Below are 15,860 nucleotides of genomic sequence, written 5' to 3'. Positions count from 1 at the left end.
TGAGCTGGAGGAGGGAGGAGGGGAGGAGAAGAAGAAGTGGGTCAGCTCTGAGACGTTATTCCAGATGTACGAGCCCAAACATCCCTGAGGTGGGTTTCTGTAACTGTGTCTCCATATATAAGAAGCAGCGGAGGATTTACAGAGATCTTGTTTTTAATAAGTGGTCTGGGGATATTTCAGGAATTTAAAAAAAACCAAACCTACTCCATCATTTAAAATTCGATAAATGAGGTCAGGCTCCAAAACCAACAGTTTATGTTTGGCTCCATACTTTCAACTCGGCAGACATTTTCTTCATCTTCCTCATGCAGCCCGTGATGAGTTATGGTGAGAGAGAGAGAGAGAGGGGGATGATGGGAGGGCTGATGGGAGGGCGGGCAACAGAAAACAAGCAAACAATTGTCCAGATGCAGAAACCAGGAAACACGGGGTCGTCTTCTGAACAATATGCGCCTCTTTATTCTCTTTTCACAGTTTTCGAACCATCGTCGTGAATAAACAATAAAAACTAAACTAAACAAAACAACAAAATATAAAAGGGGTAAGAAAAACGGTGCGTTCAAGAGGTGCACGCAGAAATGACAGCTGGAATGGTTTGTTCACAAACTTACAGAGGAAGAGGAAAAATAAAACAAATATGTGTGTGAGGTCATCTCAGGTCAAAAATGGGAGAATGGCAAGCACGCACGGTCACACACACAAAGGCAAAGCTCACTGGCACTTGTAGGACGGGCATGCGTGAGGAATGCCAACATCTCATCGTCCCACTCTCGACTTCGCCCACCGTGCCAACACCGGAGACGGGGATCGACCACCTCTTCACCAGTCTTGGACGTTATTGTGTTTTTAATATTTAGGGTTAATGAGGCGGCCTTTATTCGCCTGCATTGCTGCGTCGACGCTGCGTTTTACTACGTCGTCATCATCATCATCATCATCATCATCATCATCATCACACTTCACGTGAACGTTTTTAATATTGTGGCTCGGAAAAAAAACAAACTCTTCACATGTCAGAAAAAACCTAACGTACAGTAATTCAACCATCTACAGTATATAAATGGTGCAGTTATAAAAAGTTTCACCGAAATTTACTTCAAACCCCCTTTTGACCTCTGTGCGACGCGACGAAGGTCGTGTGCGAGTGCTAAATTGGAAAATAAATAAAAAGAATAAATATATTCTGATACGAGTCACATCGAGTCTTATCCACTAAGTCTCGGAGACGGGGGGCCTCCAAACATCTTTGTTCACTTTAGGGGCTAAGAATTAAAACAATACAGAGGTTTGTGTTTGTGCATGTGTGTCCCCCTGTTGAGTTCAATGTGTTTTGTCACAGGCCTCTGAGTCGGGACGAGTCACGACCGACCCTGGTCTCATGCCCGCCGCCCCCTGAAAACCCCCCGACCGCCGCGGCTGTGTCCCAGCTCCACTTTCCCCCTAATCCTATAAACCTTTTTTTATGCGCATTCCTTCTTCCCTCCTCCTCTTCCTCTTTCTCTCTCTTACATTCAGAAACTTTTCAAAGCCGTAGTCCTGCAATCGTCCGTCTGCCTTCGACCTCAAACACGCCGTCACATTCTTCTCCCTCGCGGCCCGTCGTCCTCTTCCTACAAACTTTCTACAAACATTTAGTCTGAACCTCTTTGTTGGATCAGAGCTTATTCTGTAATTAGCACTCGACTTTGGGGGGGGGGGGGGCACCGGGACAAAACACATGACTCAACAGGGGGTGGGGGTGTTCGGGGCACTAAGAGCCTGACTTGTGTCAAGCAGAAGTTCATAGTGTCGCTGTGATGCAGACCCCCACCCTGAGCTGCCTCACACAGGCCCGGGCTGGTTTCACAAACATCTGGAAGTGTTCTCGCTCTGTGGGGAACGTGGAGGAGGCGTTCCCCCTGCCACAGACCAGCGGGGGGGGGGGGGGGGGGGGGGTGTTACAGTCAGGAAAATAATTATAATAATGCAGCGATTCTCCGCTGAAAAGGGAAGAATAATAAGAAGGAGAATTGTGAGTCCATCCTCTTGCAACTAGTCTATGGAATTTAAATGAGGGAAATTCCAACACAATACTTTCCTTCATGTGTGTGGGGGGTGTGTGTGTGGGGGGGGGGGGGGGGGGGGGGGGGGGGGGGGGGGGGGGGGGGGGGGCTGTGAGGCCCCCGAGCGTTTCTCTGTTCTGTATTTCTCAGACGAGGTTCAACCCTCTGAAGTTCCGCAGGTTCGGTCTTGTCGAGCGGAGACGATCCACGACCGTCGCTCACTTCTCCAGCAGCTGCCTCCTCTGCTGCTCCCACAGGGCCTCCAGGTGATCCGCCCTCTTCACCGCAGCCTATCAGAGGACAAGGTGACAGTCACAAACACACGTGCTGTCAATCATCGCTGCTGCATCTTCTTATCAATGATGTCTTGACGGGAGAGAGAATCAAGGCTCTCACCTCGTGCTGCTTCCGCAGATTGTTGACCGTTTCCTCCTTCTTCAAGATGGCCGACTTCACTCTGACGAATCGTAAGAAAAAAGAAAAAAAAAGCTGTTAATAATGTTTAGTTGGGCTTTTAATTCCAAACAATTAAAAACAAAGACTCTCTCTCTCTGACGATCTCATCAGTGTCTGCCTCGATGTTCTCCTCACCGTTGGTGGACCTCGGCGAGCTCCTCCTCCTTCTCCCTGGTGACCCGCTCCACCTCCAGCCGAAGCCTCGCTCTGACCTCCGACACCTCCACCTTCATCCTGCGGTTCTCCTCCTCCGTCGTCACCAGCCGCTCGGCAAACTCCTGTCGGATCACCTCTGCCAGGCTGCGGCGCTCGTCCGCCAGCTTGTCCCTGGTCTGAGGAGGAGGAGACGAGTCAGACGAACTCAGATCGAACCAATCTGAAGATCTTTGTTTTCAGGGATTTGCTCCTCCTCTACCTGTGTGATGTCCTCGACCTCCCGTTCTTTCTGTCGGAGCACGGCCTGGAGTCTCATGGTCTCCCCCTCCGCCTCCAGCTGCTGCTTCCTCAGCTCCTGATGTTTCTCCACCGCCGCCCTCTCTGAGCGCTCCAGCTCCCTCAGCTCCGCCTCGTACTTCTCCCTCAGGCGCTTCACCCTGACAGACAGAGTTGGAGACTTTTGTAACATTTGATGAAGTTGTTATTCGCACAGAGAAAAGAATGTCCAGCAAGAAGAAGAAGCATATGCTCATCCAAAATTCTTTTCAGGTGCTGAAAGTTATAAATGTCTACAACACTGGGAGCTTCACCCACACACCCACACACACACACACACACACACACACACACACACACACCTGCTGTCGGCCGCCCTCTCACACTCCTCCTTGTCTTTGCTCGTCTCCTCCTCCAGCGTCCAGATGGCGAGATCGATCTCCTTGTCACGCTCTCGCCGCAGCTCTTCTTTGAGCTCGCGCTCGCGGCTCAGCAGCCACGCCTCCTGCACACACACACACAAGTACACACACGCCGTCTGAGTTCTGATCCACGCACACACACACACACACACACACACACACACACACACACACACACACACACACACACACACACACACACACACACACACACACACACACACACACACACACACACACACACACACACACACACACACACACACACACACACACACACACACACGTAATATTTATCTGTCAGTACATCAAAGTACCTTCTTTTTCTTGTAGTTTTCTTCCCACGTTTGCTTCTCGATGTCCAGACGTTCTAGCGTCGCCCTCATCTCCACCTATTGACATAAACACACTCCGTTAACTCGCTGTGGGCCTGATGATAATAACAATAATAACTGCCTCATATTTCTGATATGATATGACAGAGTCGGTCCACTCTCGTCACCTGGTGCCTCCGCTCCTGCTCCTCTCGGCTTTTGTCCAGCTCCTCCCTGAGCGCTCGTCCGGCCAGAGAGCTGTTCTCCTCCAGCTGCCGCCGCAGATCCTCCAGCTCCACTCGCTGCCTGCGACAGGAAGACACACGGAGACAAAACCTGTCTTCATACTGTACATCCACTGTAAAAAAAATACATCTGTGTTCATACTGTACATCCTCTGATTCACTCAGGACTTTCAGGACAACAACAAAGATGCAACTGGAAAGGGATCCTACCCGGGCTGCGACTAACCATTATTTTCATTATCTATTAATCAATTAGTTGTTTGGTTCATAAAATGGTGAAAAATGACGATCGTGTTTCCCCAAAACCCCAAGATGATGTTTGGTTTTGTCCACACCAAAGATTTTCAGTTTACTGTCACAGAGGAGCAAAGAAATATATATAAATATAGAAGCTGATATCAGAGAATTTTTACATTTTTTTTCTCTTCTATTTTCTAAAGATTCGCTGAGCAGCTTTTTATTACGTATATAAAATCTATAACATGTCTGTTCTCCCACTCAAACACTCACGATCAGGATGGAGGGAATGTAAAAGCTCAGTTTTTCTCTGGACACAGATACGAGATGGACGGATGACCTTTGACCCTACCTGGCAGCCAGCTGGGCCAGCCTCTCCTTCTCGTCGGCCACCTCCTTGTAGAGACGCCTCCTCTGCTGCTGCAGGGAGAGCTCCTCCTCCTGAAGCTGCTGCTCATATCTGACACACACACACACACGCACACGCACACACACACACACACACACACACACACACACACACACAATCAATCATCACACACAAAAAAGTTTAATAAAACGTCTGCTGACGGACTCGTTCACCCGAACTGAGTTTTCTCTCGTACGAGCTGCTTCCAGAAATAATGGCGAAGAGGAATGTTGGATCGACCGCGACGATCGAAGGCCACGAGTCTCAGGTTTTAACGCATTAAGCTCGACAGAGGCTGCTTTGTCCTTTTACTCTGAACCCTTTCCTGTGTTTCTCGCAGCTTCCGACAGAAAAAGAGGCAAGCGTTCACAAACGACATGACTATCAGAGGACGTAAAAGCGAGTCTGAGAGGCGGCGGAGGCCAGTACCTGTGTTTGGTCAGGTCCCTCTCCCTCTGACACTGCTCGTCCTTCTCCCTCTCCAGCTGCTGCCGCAGCTCCTCACACTGGCGGACGTAGCGCTGGGCGGCGCGGTCGTCGGCCTGCAGCAGCTCGGCCTCGTGCAGCGTCCGCAGCTTCTTCAGCTCCTGCTTGTGTTTGGAGATCAGCTTCTGGATCTCGGGCTCCAGACCTGAGGGAGCGGGAGGGTTTTCAAAGTGTTTTACAACTTTGTTTTAAAACTATAATTCTGAATTTCCACGAGTCACATCGCAGGTTTAGTTTTGGTCTACACATTGGTAAGAACACGAGTAAAAACAACTGAGCAGTGTAAAGAAAAACAAACCATTCTGCAACTGTACAAACATGTCATGAGCCGCCCGACGACTGTCTGTGACATTTCATGGATGTTCAGCTGCCACAGAATCGACACAGAGCAATCTGAATCCACATCCGCTGACACAAAGACTCAAAAAGGTTTTGTTCATCCTTAAAGTGTCGCGGGTAAAACCAGAAGCCAGTGGACAAGATTGTGCCACTTCACTGTCGGAGGTTACGGTGGAGGATTTTGGGACGTAAATTAATAATCACAAAAACGTCCCCCTCGCGCGAGGTGGAACGTCACACGTTTTTGGTTTTTTTTACGCTCTGATCTTAGAGAAGCTCTGGTAAAGATGTTGTGACCACAGTTTTCCACTCAGAGACCCCACTTACCTTTCACCGTGATCTCTTTAATCTTCTTGGTTTTCTCGTCAATCCATTTCTCCCGGCGGATCTTCTCCGTGGCGCTCATCAGGTCTTTTAACTTCTTGATCTCCTGTGGAGGGAGGGGGGGAGGGAGGGAGGGAGGGGAGAGGGTAAATTACGGAGGTGTCACAGGGAAGCGGCACTAAAGTCATGAGGATCACTAAATACACATTTATCTTATTCAAAGCAAACAAGGTATTTATATAAACAACATTCTGGGAAAGACAGTTGACGACGTGAAAAGACGTCGAGCTGTATCTCTATATCTAGAGATGAGAAACAAAAAAAAAGAGTGCGGGGGACTCACATGCAGATACACTGTCCGAGAGAAGAAGTGTGGGATCAATGAAAAATGGAAAAATTATAGAAGTGAGAGATGATCGTGCCGAGGATGAGACGGGGTCAGAGGGGAGAAATACAAAAACAAAGTTACCTCGCACAAGGGGCCCAGAATTTGCCAAACCTAAAGCCGGGAAAAGACGGTGACGCAGACAGGCACGGAGGAAGAGGAAGAGGAAGAGGAAGAGAGGGAGAAACAAGAGAGAAGATAGTTAAACAAAAGCAGCGCTGCGAGGAAGCAGAGATACAGTCGAGCGTGAGGCGAAGCAGAGGCAGAGAGGCTGAATTCACGGAAATATTAAATTGAATCTCGTCTCACCATTTCGTGCTGTTCCTGCATCTGCGAGATCTTCTTGGTGTATTTCTGGTCCACCTGCTTCAGCTCCCCCACCACGCCCTCGCAGCGCTCGCTCAGAGACTTCTTATCGTTGATCAGCTGCAGAAGGAACAGATTTTATTCCTCGCTCGGAAAAGAACGACGGGACGAGAGGAGAAGAAGAGGAAGACGAAGAAGAAGGTGGCGACTGGGATGTGCAACTACCTGGTCGATGAAGGTGAGGTGTCTCTGGATGGTGGCTTCATACTGTTCCTTCTGGAGCTGCAGGTTTCTGTTCAGCTCCTTCTCCGTCTCCTTCACGTGTCTCACCGTCAGCTCCCTCTGCTGGGCCTGACGGGTGCAACACCGAGAAGATAAAAGTTCACGTCCGGCACCCACACACAGGGTCCAAACCGTTGCTGTGATGTGTGTGTGTGTGTGTGTGTGTGTGTGTGTGTGTGTGCTTGTCTACCCACCAGTGCGGCCTGCAGCATGTTGACCATGCGCTTCTTCTCCTCCAGCTCCAGCTTGATTCTCATCATGGAGCCAGTGACCTCGGCGGCGGTGGCCGACGCCTGCTCCACGCCAGCCAGCTCCTCCTCGGACAAAACAAACTGGGGGCACAGAGGTCGTGTCAGCACGTGTCTATTTTTTTGGATTTTTAAATAATTTTGTAATACAACAACAACACAATCAACATAATCTGAAATGTGTTTTTTTTTCTTATTGACTCATTTTGCTAAATGTTACTAATTTATTTGTGGAGAAAACAAAATCTATGTTTAATGTCAAGACTGGATGGTTATTGGGATAGAACTGATCTTAAAGATAGAAAAAAGAAATGAAAAAATATTCATCAGACTGCCGTCCCGACCTCTCTGTGCGACCCCGACGTGACCGAGCGTGGCCTCTCCTGCTCAGACTTCTCCATCTCGTCCAGGAAGCTCATGATGCTCTGCAGCTTGGCCTCGGAGAGCAGGGCGCCCCCGTCTGGCAGCGCAGGGTGGTGGTGGCTCAGCTGCCGGTGGAGCTCCAGGTTGTCGGTGGTCAGAGAGTTGGAGTCCTCGTCCTTTAATCGTGGGACACGGTGGGAACGCCGGTTACAATATATTCCGGATTCATTACAAGAGGAGATATGAAAAAACAAACACTGACCTCGTCTATCCAGGCATATTTCTCCTTGTGGTAGCACTTTGGCTCCGACAGCCTCACGGGCTCCTCCTCCAACAGCTTCAGTGTGTCCAGCAGCTCAGTGAGTGTGGTTTTAGACGGAGCTCTGCCGGACACGGCCGCCTGCCGCTGGTCCTCCGCGCTCACCGACCTCTGCAGAGCCTCCTGCAGCAACGGACACGACAAGACATTTACAACGGCACCAGACTGATGAGCTGCTCGCTGGGAGAAGGTTCAACTGATCAGTGCAGCTGGACGTTTTCCATGATTTACCTGGGAACACGGAGAACCTCTGCGATTGGAAGACGCCGGGGAAACGACTCGGAAACTGAGCTCCGCTACGTCGGACGAGAAGTTCAAATTGTTTTCTGTGGAAACATTGAATCAGAACAGTTGATACCACAGTTCGTCACCCGGCGCCACCGTGTAACGTCAGAGACGCTCAGACCTGTGATCTGGGTTTTGACGTCCGTCGGTGACATCGGGCCGTTGTTGCTCGGCGAAGCCCGACTCCTCTGCGTCGGGAGAATCTTCGGCGGCCTCTTGCGTCCAGCAGCAGCTGTGTGCGTCGGACTTTCCACGTCCGCCTCTGCTCCCACTCGCTGGTGTCTTTGCTGCTGCGGCTCCTGTTCAACGCCACCAGAAAGAAAAGAGTTGTGAACCAAACTCAGTGTGTGCGGTGTCGTGGGAGGTTTACTAGAACAGTACGTACGTCGGATGCGATCACCACCTTGGCGGCAGCAAGGCGGATCAGTCGAGTTTTCTCTTTACGAATCGACTTCCTGTCATTCTCCAGATGCTGCTGCTGCTCCGGACAAATATCCTCAACCACTCTGTCGTCTCGCTCCTGCAAGAGGAGAATTTTTTTTTTTTTAATATCCAGAGAGGGTCAGAGATAGTGACTGTAAACTGTGAGGATACGAGCGTCATCTACCAGGGAACACTGGGAGCCTCTGGGATTGGACGGAGCAGGAGAAATGGCTCTAAAGCGCAGCTCACTGAAGTCGGCCACAATGTTCAGATTAGATTCTGTGGAAACACAAACATCAGTCAGGAATAACAGTTGTTAAGCAAATAAAGATGATGATGTACAGTAGAGCAGAGACATGCAGACCCGTGTTCTTGGATTTGATGACCGTGGGCGACGCCGCCGGGCTCCTGTGGGTCAGAGATATCCTGGGAGGTTTCTTCCGTCCCGCCATACCGGTCTGCCTCGGGCCCTCGAGTTCCGTCTCGGCTGCGTGCTCCTCTTCCTCCTCCGCAGCAGCAGGCGGGCTTCTCTTCTGATGCAGCTCCTAAGACACACCACCAGAGGGAGACACAGCGCAGGGTCATAAACCACCACAGTCCCCAGGAAACATCCTGAAAGAGTCTAATGTTTGAATCCTGATATAAATGGCAATACATGACCTGGGAGGTGAAAGTCATGACTTTATGTAACAGGCTTGAGTACATGATCTCAATGTAGGTTACTGTTTCATCGTAACTCAGGGTTTTGACTATTCTTTTAAAAAAATAGTCTGCTCGTCAGAGGGGGGCACCTGGATGGCGGCAAGGCGGGCCAGACGGGCTTTCTCCTCACGAATCCGCTTCCTGTCTTCGTCTCTTTTCTGCTGCTGCTGCTCGGGGCGACCGTCCTCCTCAGTTCTCTCCTCCCACTCCTGCAAGAGAACGCCGCAGATCGAGTGAATACACAGCGGCGACAGAAACAGACGGATAAAGACCACGGAGGATAAAAGGTAAAGTGCGTACGGCAGCCCTGATGGTACCTTTCTTTTACTTGCGAGGATGCGTTTGAGCGCCGCCTGGTTCGCGTGGCGTCCCGCGGCGTGGCGTCTGTACCATCGCTGGATTGTGACCGCAGCCTGATTCACCTGCTGAATGAACCTTTAAATACATACGAGAGAAAACATTAACATCGGTGAATTGGTTACCAAGTACAAACGCTGTGGAAGCAGAAACTGTTCCGTGCATCTCACCGCTCGGCCTCCTCCTCGGTGACCTCCCTGCGCCGAGGGCTGCCGTGCTGCGCCGACACAGGAGATCTGTTGTTGGAGGCGAAGGACGACGAGGAGAAATTCTTCTGGGACTTGGTGACGGAGCCGTTCTCCAGCACCACCTCGTCGTTTGCGGTTGCTTTCAGGATGTTACTAAAAAAAGAGAATATACAATTGGAAAATACATAAACTCAGATTGTGGGGGCGGTCTGCCCCGAACGACCGATCGTGAGCGGAGCGACTTCATCATGCAGGTTAACTTCACTGCGTACTTGAAAGACGGCTTCTGGTTGGAGCTCTTGGGCGTGAGCGGTTTCTCTGAGTAGTTGTTGTGTAAGATGGTGGTGACAGAATTCCCCACAGCTCCCTTGTTGCTCCTGGGAAGAACAAGGAGGCAGAGTGACACCCTGCAGGATAAACTCATGTGTCGGCTTTGCAGCTGCCATCTTTTTTTGCCACTCACAGTAACTGATCCTGTGCTTTGACACAAATCCTTACCACCTTACAAACTCAGCCTACGCTGAGGGTGTGGAACAGTGCCAGAAGCTCCTGGGTCGGTGTTGGGTTTGTCCCTGCTCCACCTGGACTGTTTGTGTGTTTTGTGTGGACGTGTCACCGACGCTTGCCCACCTGTTGTTGGCCGTGAAGGTGGCGGCCAGAGCGATGCCGGGCTCCCGTCTCTTCGGGCCGGTGGGGGAGTCCACGCTGCCGGTGCTGCGGGAGCTGGAGTGCAGGGCGAACGCTCTGGGCTGATCGTCCTGTCAGACATGAAACACACACACACGTTGTTGTTGCACGATATGATAATCGCTGAACTAAAGGGGGAAAGGCTTTTGGGGCACCTACGATAAATTAGATGTTCAATTCAACACATAAAATTAATCAGGAAGTGTTTTGATGAAAATATTTACTGGTTCCATCTTCTCAGATGTGAGGGTTTGATGCTTTTCTTTGTCGTACATGACTGTTGACTGAATACCTTTGGGTTTCTTGTTCTTTTTACAGACAAAATAAATTCACAAATGATCTGCAGACTGATTGATCATTAAATTATTGCTTTCTGCCGTTAATATGAAAGCCAGAATATACGTCAATCTAAGGAAATGTAGATGGTTCAAATACCAGGATGTTCCACGTGGTTCTGTCGGGCGAGGCCCTGCCGAGGCCGGACAGTTTCTTGCGTCCGTCTGAGCTGCTGTCGAACAGGGCAAGGTAGTCGTCACTCTGCTCCCGACTGCCGAGCACACAAGGCGGAACACAGGTTAAAACAATACACAATACTGCACTGTACTTGTTCACTATCACACCACATGATCGCTGGTGGTGACAGACATCTCCAAAATCTAGAAAAAAATGTAAGCTTAAAAAATCTCCGCTAGAGGAGGAAAATAAAAAAAAATGTGTAAAGTGGTCGGACTGATTCTTTGAAAGACGGACGTGGGATTATGAAAGCAAAGAAAAAATATTTTCAATTCTCTCCTTGTGAGTGGGGGAGAAGCACATTCATTCGGGGCTCAGCCGCGCATCACACGCAATTAAACATCTCGACGCGGAGCAGGGAGCTTGAGCGCCGGTGATTAAATGTTGTAACGACAGCTGCAGTAACCGTGTCTCGCCCCCCTCGGGCACTGGGATCCACTGTGGCAGCTGACTCGTCTGTTTGGGGAGAACCCCGTTATGGATTCCATGTAAATGCGTGCACACATATGTTGATCCGTCGCTCATCCTTCGAACAGGCTGACAGCAGCAGACCGACCTCCCGTCTGGCCTCGCCTCTGCTGGTATCTGTGCTGTGCAGGGTCTTTCTGTCTGGGTGAGTATATAAATGAGTGTGTAAGTCTTGGGGGGGAGGGATCGAGCCAGCTGGCCCAATGAAAAGCAATCTGACAACACTATTCATGGAGCACATTCCTCTACTTTTTTTTGCTTTACAAGAGAGTGATGCATGGGGAGGGGGAGGCGCAGCGGCGAGGGGAAAAGCGGTGAGTTGACCCCAACGACAGGCCTGGAAGACTCCGAGACTTGGAGGGGGCATTTAGAATGTCTTTAAATTTAAAGCCCCTCTCCTCTGCATCCTGAGAGGCAGAGAGGGGAGGGGGTGGCGGCAGCTGCCGGACAATAGAACCAGAGCATGCACACTTCTCCTTTCACTGGCTCCTGGTTCAGGGGGGTAACCTGACCCCCGAGGTCCCACCCCCTCCTCCAACTTGGGACAAAGCAAGTGGCTGCACCCCGCGACCCTCGCAACAAGCACCCAGCTTCCCTCGAACTCTTTATCATGCAGAAGTTGGCGCGCCACAATTCTCATTGTCTGCGCTGCTGAAAGCTGCGGGGGGGGGGGACTGCCAGCTGTTGCTCACTGGAGAGCGGCACCCTGCTTTTAAAAGAGTTGACTTCAAGATGGCTACACCACGGGTAACATGAGACATGAGATCGTCGGAGATATCTCTTTCATGTCATTTCCCCAAAACATGGCCTTCATATTTCAGAGGTAAAGGTCATCTGATGATATAACCGATCTTAAGAAAGGTTGGTTGGTTGGTTTGCCCGGAGGGCTTCGCAGCGAGGACACGTATCAGCAGATACTGCGACTGTTTGAACTTCAGTCTGTCAACGTCGGGGATAAGGAACGTAGGTTTGACGCCAGAGGAATATATATGGATTGTCAAATAAATACTTGGATGGTGTTTGTAAATGTGTTAAAAGCACAAATAGCTTGTGTGTTTGTGTGTGTGTGTGTGTGTGTGTGTTCATACCTTAAACTGATGTTGCCCTGCTGGTTCACCTGAGTGGTGCTGTTGGAGCGCCGCAGGTTCTTGATGGAGCGGGAGCTGCCGAAGCTGGCATCACTCTGTGGATTTTAAAAAGTTTGTTAGAAGAACTTTGTATTCTTTGCGTCCTCTTGCCTGCATCTTTGGAGAGATTATCACGTAAACACTCATAAACAATAAGGCAGCGCAGTGAGCACAGTGTGACTCACCCCAAGGGTGTTGCGCTTTCCTCGGCTGTCGCCGGCGGCCACGGACACCGACACGGAGCGGGAGAAGCTCTTCCCGGGCGACGACGCGCTGCTTGGCCGCCTGGACACGGAGAGCTGGGAGCCTGACAAGCTGAGGTCCAGGGCGTCCCGCGAGACACTGGTCGGGATGGACGAGGGGCTGCGTGTCGTATGCATCCTTTTGGGAAAGACCTGGAATAGAGAGAGATTATAGACTTGGATATAATATATATATATATATATATATATATATATAAAAGACAATATGGATTCAGTGGGCAACAGCCTTAACATCACAATAACACCGGCTCGTGACAGGTGTGACAGGTGTGACAGGTGTGACAGGTGAGGTGTGACAGGTGTGACAGGTGAGGTGTGACAGGTGTGACAGGTGAGGTGTAACAGGTGTGACAGGCGAGGTGTGACAGGTGTGACAGGTGTGACAGGTGAGGTGTGACAGGTGTGACAGGGAAAAGACAGCTAACGTTCACGTCACTTGACATCATCATAATAATAGCTGCTAGCTAACTGTGTATAACCGTACAGTAAGTGTTACTGTTGTGGCTCGTCCACACAAGTTAATCGAACAGTAGTCCACGACTAAATTAATCACCAACTATTTTGATCATCGATTAGTCGGTTCAAGTCGTTTTTATGAACCAAACAACTGATCGATTAATCGAGACAATGTTGCAGCTCTGGTGCAGACACACAGAGATCTTCACTTCACTGTCACAGAGGAGCAAAGAAACCAGAGCATGTTCACATGTAAGAAGCTGAAATCTGAGAATCAAGACTTTTCTCTCCATAAAAACGACTTGAACCGATTAATCGATGATCAAAACAGTTGCTGATTAATTTAGTGCTCGACAGCTGATCGAGCAGCTCTGGTCCAGTCGATGTACAGTTCGTGGCTTCAGCTACATGATGAACAAACTGCGGTGTTGCGGAGGCTGCGCCGCGCCGCGCCGTTGCCATGGCGCAAACCAAACACACGCACCACGGACCAGCGCCGCCTCGCTGCTGCAGCTGCGGCAGGTGTGTGTTAGCCCCCCCGCTAGCTGACGTCACGATAACACCGGCTCGCGACAGGTGTGACGTGTGAATGAAATAGACAGCTAACGTTGACGTCACTTTACACCGTCATAGTAGTAGCTGCTGGCTAGCTAACCGTACAGTAAGCTAGCATCGTTTATAACACCGATGCTAGCAAAGTCGAACGAGGACGTCGCGTCAGTGACGTTACGACAGTTGATTCGCAAACGGATGTTCGGTAGCGTGACTGTAACGCCGGAGTGAGGACCACGTACGATCACCGACACGGAGTTTGTTCAACCGTTAGCTCAAACTAAGCTAACGGTCACATTCCACCGTCCTTATATAAGTTGTTTTTAGAAAGAGGGGGAACCCTTCCAGCAGCAGCTCACAGTCAACGAGTCTCACGTCCTACGAAGTCCAGAAGGAAGAAAGGCTGCGTGACAACGACGACAACAACAACAACAACAACAACAACAACAACAAGAGACGACAACGACTTACTTTACAAGCTGGAGGATGAAGGCAGCATCGCGGATGAACTGTAGTTCGCGGTGGTTTTTGTTAAATCCTGTGATGACGGGAGAGAGTATTGTTCCTCCGTTGAGACGCTGCTGCAAAAACAACCGTGAGCAGCAGAAGAAGAAGAAGAAGAACAAGATCCGCAACACCGCGGAACATCATGTGGCGAAAACACAAGAGCGTCTCCTCCGCCCCTCGGCGTCTGTGATTGGTGGAGAACAAAAGTCCGTGCACCGGATTGGCTGAGAGCAGCTGTCCGTCCCTCCCCTTCTCCCCACAAGGGGCGTGGCTACCCACATACAACCGTTTGGTTGACTTTGCAAAAGTCCGTTTTTTTCACCGTTGAGGGAAAAATAAAAAAAACAAGGTCCAGTTCATTTATGGTTTATTTATTTATTATTATTCCCCCCCTGAAACCTTATTATCAATCTGAACATAACAAAACAGTTAAATAACTGTTACACTTCATTTGAATCTTAGGGACGAAAAAAACAAACAACATTTACCATATTTTAACGAGAAAAAAGCAGAATTACTTAAAATGTGCATTTGCATATAGAATGATTGATGTGTTATAAAACAGAGGCACAGACAGGTCACAGGCCTGTTACAAACTACATTGCTCTTTATGATGATTTATTATTTTTTGCGTGTCTTTGTGGATATCTTGTCAATGTGGCCATTTTGCTTTTCCTTGCGTTACCTTTTGTGTCTCTCAGTATTTGTTTTTCTTCCATCTGCTCATCTCTTTGTAGTTGTTTCTGTCATTTAACAGTCTGTCACTTTGGTCCTTTTGCGCGTTAGACAATCTTTCCATGTATGGAATGAGTTTATAACCTTTTTCAGACTGTAACAAAAAAATAAAACATGGAAAAGATCTGAAATGAAACAAATTCAGTCTATTCTCTCTAGAAATGAACCTATCGTCTTTTGAACTCCACCGCCGCCCTCCACACGTCCGCCCCCTTAGCCAGTGTGATCTCCTCCGGGAGACACTCGAGCGCCCGCAGAGGCGGAAGGTCTTTCTGCTCCAAGTGGACCTCTACGGTGGACCTGATGCTGGAAACAGCAGGGACGAGGGGGAGAGATGTCACCACGTGAAAAAAAAACCCCCAAACATTCCTATATTCACTTCCCTGATCCAGCTGCTGCTTCGACAGAAGATGACCTGTGGCAGAGGGGATACAACGAAAGCTGCTTTCCCCCTGACAGATGGCTGCCTGGGGGGGGGGGTGTCACGCTCTGATCCTGGGAGTCAAAAGGCTCCGAGTCCCAGGGGAGAGACCTCCACACTTTACTCTGATTAAAACTGTCTAGATCAATGGATTCCTTTAGACTTGGGTGGTAATCGTTGAACCGACAACAGTCATACTTCTTTCATTAAAAAAAAAAAAAAAAAAAAAACACCCTTTGGGGGAAAAATAGAAAAATTTGTGTCAATAATGCAAATGTTTTGGGGATTGTTTGACCATTTGGTGCAGCAACAAAAACTAAACTCACAAATGGTAAAACTGAGTTGTGTTTTCACTTGCGAGGGTCAGGGGGGTTGCTGGTTGAATACTTACTCCCAGTGCGGCTCATACGCGTCGGGCGCCGCATCGCTCGTCTTCAGCAGCAGGATTTCGTGAAGCTCCAGAGAAAACGCTTCGACATCAGTGGCGGCGAGGAAAACCTTCAGCCCCCGCCTGTCGTCCTCCGACAGCTTCTGCCGGAACTTTGACGGCAGCTTCTGAAACGGGTC

At 49.6% G+C, this 15,860-nt stretch overlaps 2 protein-coding genes across 8 annotated transcripts in view; both read right to left on the bottom strand.

Moving 5' to 3' along the window:
* Positions 1-431: 431 nt before the first annotated feature.
* Positions 432-14,443, bottom strand: cep131 (centrosomal protein 131). Of its 5 annotated transcripts, none has more exons than XM_035612102.2 (31): positions 14,102-14,443; positions 12,545-12,754; positions 12,321-12,415; positions 10,687-10,798; positions 10,476-10,559; positions 10,195-10,322; positions 9,837-9,941; positions 9,547-9,717; positions 9,337-9,454; positions 9,109-9,228; positions 8,682-8,862; positions 8,502-8,596; positions 8,280-8,414; positions 8,016-8,193; positions 7,841-7,935; positions 7,553-7,732; positions 7,272-7,466; positions 6,874-7,011; positions 6,623-6,748; positions 6,401-6,517; positions 6,176-6,205; positions 5,710-5,812; positions 4,987-5,188; positions 4,501-4,608; positions 3,855-3,972; positions 3,670-3,744; positions 3,293-3,435; positions 2,914-3,091; positions 2,634-2,830; positions 2,439-2,499; positions 432-2,332 (listed from the first exon to the last, which is right to left on the bottom strand). In XM_035612102.2, exons 2-31 carry the CDS (start codon positions 12,737-12,739, stop codon positions 2,261-2,263), a joined length of 3,855 nt encoding a protein of 1,284 aa, XP_035467995.1. In that variant the 5' UTR covers positions 12,740-12,754; positions 14,102-14,443; the 3' UTR covers positions 432-2,260. The 5 variants fall into 5 exon arrangements, with proteins under 5 accessions (XP_035467995.1, XP_035467998.1, XP_035467996.1 ...); XM_035612105.2 differs by having other exon boundaries at positions 8,772-8,862; XM_035612103.2 differs by lacking the exon at positions 6,176-6,205.
* Positions 14,444-14,496: 53 nt separating this feature from the next.
* rnf213b (ring finger protein 213b) overlaps positions 14,497-15,860 on the bottom strand; it is a 30,781-nt gene continuing 29,417 nt past the window's right edge. For all 3 annotated transcript variants that reach the window (XM_047327615.1, XM_047327616.1, XM_047327617.1), the window contains 2 exons: positions 15,685-15,860; positions 14,497-15,178 (listed from right to left, as the gene is read on the bottom strand). In XM_047327615.1, the coding sequence (XP_047183571.1) occupies positions 15,040-15,178; positions 15,685-15,860 (315 nt within the window). In that variant the 3' untranslated portion in view covers positions 14,497-15,039. The remainder of the gene's footprint in view (positions 15,179-15,684) is intronic.

This window comes from Scophthalmus maximus, chromosome 16 (genome assembly GCF_022379125.1).
Source record: "Scophthalmus maximus strain ysfricsl-2021 chromosome 16, ASM2237912v1, whole genome shotgun sequence".
In the NCBI taxonomy this organism is placed as follows: domain Eukaryota; kingdom Metazoa; phylum Chordata; class Actinopteri; order Pleuronectiformes; family Scophthalmidae; genus Scophthalmus; species Scophthalmus maximus.
The sequence above is the reverse complement of the archived record's forward strand: the minus strand, read 5'-3'. Positions and strand labels throughout refer to the sequence as shown.

What these genes read in the sequence shown, in the direction of transcription:
- cep131 (XM_035612102.2), bottom strand. Translation starts at nt 12,739, where the DNA reads ATGCATACGACACGCAGCCCCTCGTCCATCCCGACCAGTGTCTCGCGG. An exon ending in TAAAGAGATCACGGTGAAAG is followed by an intron (nt 5,189 to 5,709) that starts GTAAGTGGGGTC and finishes CCGCTCCCTCAG; the next exon opens with GTCTGGAGCCCGAGATCCAG. An exon ending in CTGGCCCAGCTGGCTGCCAG is followed by an intron (nt 3,973 to 4,500) that starts GTAGGGTCAAAG and finishes TTCCTGTCGCAG; the next exon opens with GCAGCGAGTGGAGCTGGAGG.